This window comes from Chlamydomonas reinhardtii, chromosome 9 (genome assembly GCF_000002595.2).
Source record: "Chlamydomonas reinhardtii strain CC-503 cw92 mt+ chromosome 9, whole genome shotgun sequence".
NCBI classification, from domain to species: Eukaryota; Viridiplantae; Chlorophyta; class Chlorophyceae; order Chlamydomonadales; family Chlamydomonadaceae; genus Chlamydomonas; species Chlamydomonas reinhardtii.
In genome coordinates this window covers 6,347,823-6,350,595 of record NC_057012.1, presented here as the reverse complement: position 1 = coordinate 6,350,595, position 2,773 = coordinate 6,347,823, and the positions used below count along the sequence as shown (strand labels likewise).

Below are 2,773 nucleotides of genomic sequence, written 5' to 3'. Positions count from 1 at the left end.
GAGGGTGCGAGGGAGCGTGATGGGGGTTGGCGGCTGGGTGGAGGGGTGTAGATGTGGGCAACAGGCCGAAGCGATCAGGTCAAGTAGGATGGCCTCGCCTCCCCTACCCTCCCCTCCCCTCCCCTCCCCTCCCCTCCCCTCCCCTCCCCTCCCCTGCCCTCGCCTCCCCTCCCCTCCCCTCCCCCCGCACCTGGCTGCCGGTGTCTATGGAGTTGATGGCGGTGCCGTTGGAGGTGTTCCAGAAGCGGATGCAGCGGTCCGCGGTGCCGCCGCCGCTGGCCAGCACGCTGTGCTGGTGGGGCGACCAGGCGATGGCCTGCGCGGCGGCGGGGGCGGAGCAGCAGACACACAGGCACATACACACACACGTGTGTGTCATACTTGCGGCATTGCGTGGGCGCTTCCCGGTTTCGTTGTGTTAACACGCACGCGTGGCGTCAGTAGGAACGGAGACACGGAGCACGGGGCCGAGGAAGGTATGTCAAAAGTCGATCAGGCCACCGGGCCTTTGCCCACCCAGCACTCCTGCCCCGCCCCGCCCCCACCCCGCCCCTGCCCCCTATCCCTGCCCCCTGCTGCCCACCTTGACTGCTGCTGTGTGGTCGCTGAACTTTATCTGCGGGCTGCTGGACGCCAGGCTCCAGATGTAGAGCTGGTTGTCGTTGCCGCCGCTGGCCAGCTGCCGGTCGTCGGGCGACCACTGCCAGGAGGAGGGGGTGGGGGTTGCATGGTCAGAACATTGGGTAGAGGGGGTTTGTAAATACCAGCCCAAACTAAACCAGAACCAACGAAAGGGGGGTACATATAATTGTAAATAAGACGAAGGGAACTTGTACCAAATGAGCGGCCGTCCGGGTGGCTGGTTCTGGCGGTGGGTGTTCCGGCATATCTGAGTACAAGCTGGCGGTGTTGGACACGGCGCAGAGGAGGCCTGATCAGGGACGGACGGGGTCCTCCACATCCCTTGCCGCGCACTGCGGGCTGGCGCTCCCACCAGCTGCCCCATGCCCCATGCCCATGCCGACCCGTGCCCATACCACCATCGCCCTCCCTTCGGAGCGCCTCTGCTCTTGCAGCCCCTGCGCCGCCGAATCAACCACCTCCCCCCCCCCTGCCTCCGCCTGCCACCGCCCCTTCCCCTGCCCCTGCACCCGCCCCTCCGCCTCCGGCCCTCTCCCTCTCCCCCCTCCCCCTCTCCCCCCCTCACCTTGAGTCCGCACACCTCGGACCTGTGGCCCACCAGCTTGGCCGTGAAGTGCTCGGGGCAGCGGATGTCGCGCTGCAGGATGTGGCGGTCGCGGCTGCCGCTGCACAGCACGTGGGAGCCCCAGGCCTGCACAGCAGGGCCAGCAGCAGGAGGGGAGGGAAGGAGAGGGGAGGGTGTGGGGGTTACAATAATGAAACTTCAAGAACTGAAGGCGTAGCCAGGGACAGTGGTACAGTAGGCGCGTTGTGTGTGTGCATATGTGTGTGTGTGTGTGTGTGTGTGTGTGTGTGTGTGTGTGTGTGTGTGTGTGTGTGTGTGTGTGTGTATGTGGGGGGGGGACAAGCAAAGGCGCGCGCAGTCAGATAGGTGTTGCAACGGCGCTGCCATTCCCTCATCCCATTGCACCACGCGATCCCTGTGCCAATGAGAACCTAGAATACGTAGCAAGGGTGAGGGCCCTCCCTCCACTGCCTTGCCGCCCTCCTTTCCAACCGCGCCCGCCATCCCCCCCCGCACACGCCCGTTCCCCACGCCCCCACCCGCCTCCCCCGGCTCGCGCGGCCCCCCACCACCCCTCACGCAGCCCCTCAAGCCCCCCTCACCTGCGTGCCCACCCGCGCCCTGTGGCCGTCCATGGTCCGCAGCAGCTTGAGCTTGGCCACGTCCCAGATCTGCACCTTGCCGCTGTTGGTGCCCACAGACAGGTAGGTGCCGCGGCAGCTCCACTCCACACTGCACACGCTGTCGGCGGGCGCCAGGTCGCACAGCTTGGTCACCTGAGGGGTATTGAAGAGCGCACGGAAAAGCAATACGCGTGGGAGGAGGCGTGGTGGATACAGAAGGGCACGGAGAAGGGGCGCAGGCGAGGAGGGCAGTCGAGGTGGGCATGACGACGGAAGGGATGGCTGGGGGCCGCGCGACCGGCAGGGTCGGAAGTCCAGGTTGGGTTGATAAGAGGAGCGGCTGGGGTCCAGGTTGGGTTGATAAGAGGAGCGGCTGGGGTAGTCTATGCGTGCCGGGCCGCTCCCTACACTTCAGTCCCTCTCCATCCCAAGTTCCCATCGCTGCTTCCCGCTCACCACTACGCCTCCGCCACCCTTGCCCAGTCGCCCTTACCACCGAACTTAGTGCAGTGCTCTTTACCCCTGCCCCCTCCTCGCCCCCCACATGTGTTCTCATGTCTCTGCTTTCATTGGAAATGGCGATGAATGATCCCCGTCCCCCCATTGGAAATGGCGATGAATGATCCCCGTCCCCCATCTCCTAGCGTGCCTCTCCGTTCTGCGCCAGCAGCTCCATAGGTAGACGCAGGTGGCCCTCCTCTCCCTCCCTCACTCTCCCTTCTCCGCCTCCCCCTCCCTCTCTCTCCTCCGCCTCCCTCTCTCTCCTCCGCCTCCCTCTCCCTTCTCCGCCTCCCCCTCCCCTGCTCCCCTCCCCCCCCCTCCCCTCCCCTCCCCTCCCCAGCTCCCCTCGCCTGCTCCCCTCCCCTGCTCCCCTTCCCTGCTCCCCTCCCCTCTCCCTTCTCCGCCTCCCCCTCCCCTGCTCCCCTCCCCTGCTCCCCTCCCC

At 66.2% G+C, this 2,773-nt stretch overlaps 1 protein-coding gene across 1 annotated transcript in view; it reads right to left on the bottom strand.

Moving 5' to 3' along the window:
* Positions 1–2,773, bottom strand: part of CHLRE_09g406851v5 (uncharacterized protein) — an 8,513-nt gene that overhangs the window by 2,656 nt on the left and 3,084 nt on the right. The window contains exons 6-9 of the mRNA XM_043066189.1: positions 1,810–1,983; positions 1,208–1,333; positions 584–700; positions 191–316 (exon numbers count right to left, since the gene is read on the bottom strand). Of these exons, the coding sequence (XP_042921485.1) occupies positions 191–316; positions 584–700; positions 1,208–1,333; positions 1,810–1,983 (543 nt within the window). The remainder of the gene's footprint in view (positions 1–190; positions 317–583; positions 701–1,207; positions 1,334–1,809; positions 1,984–2,773) is intronic.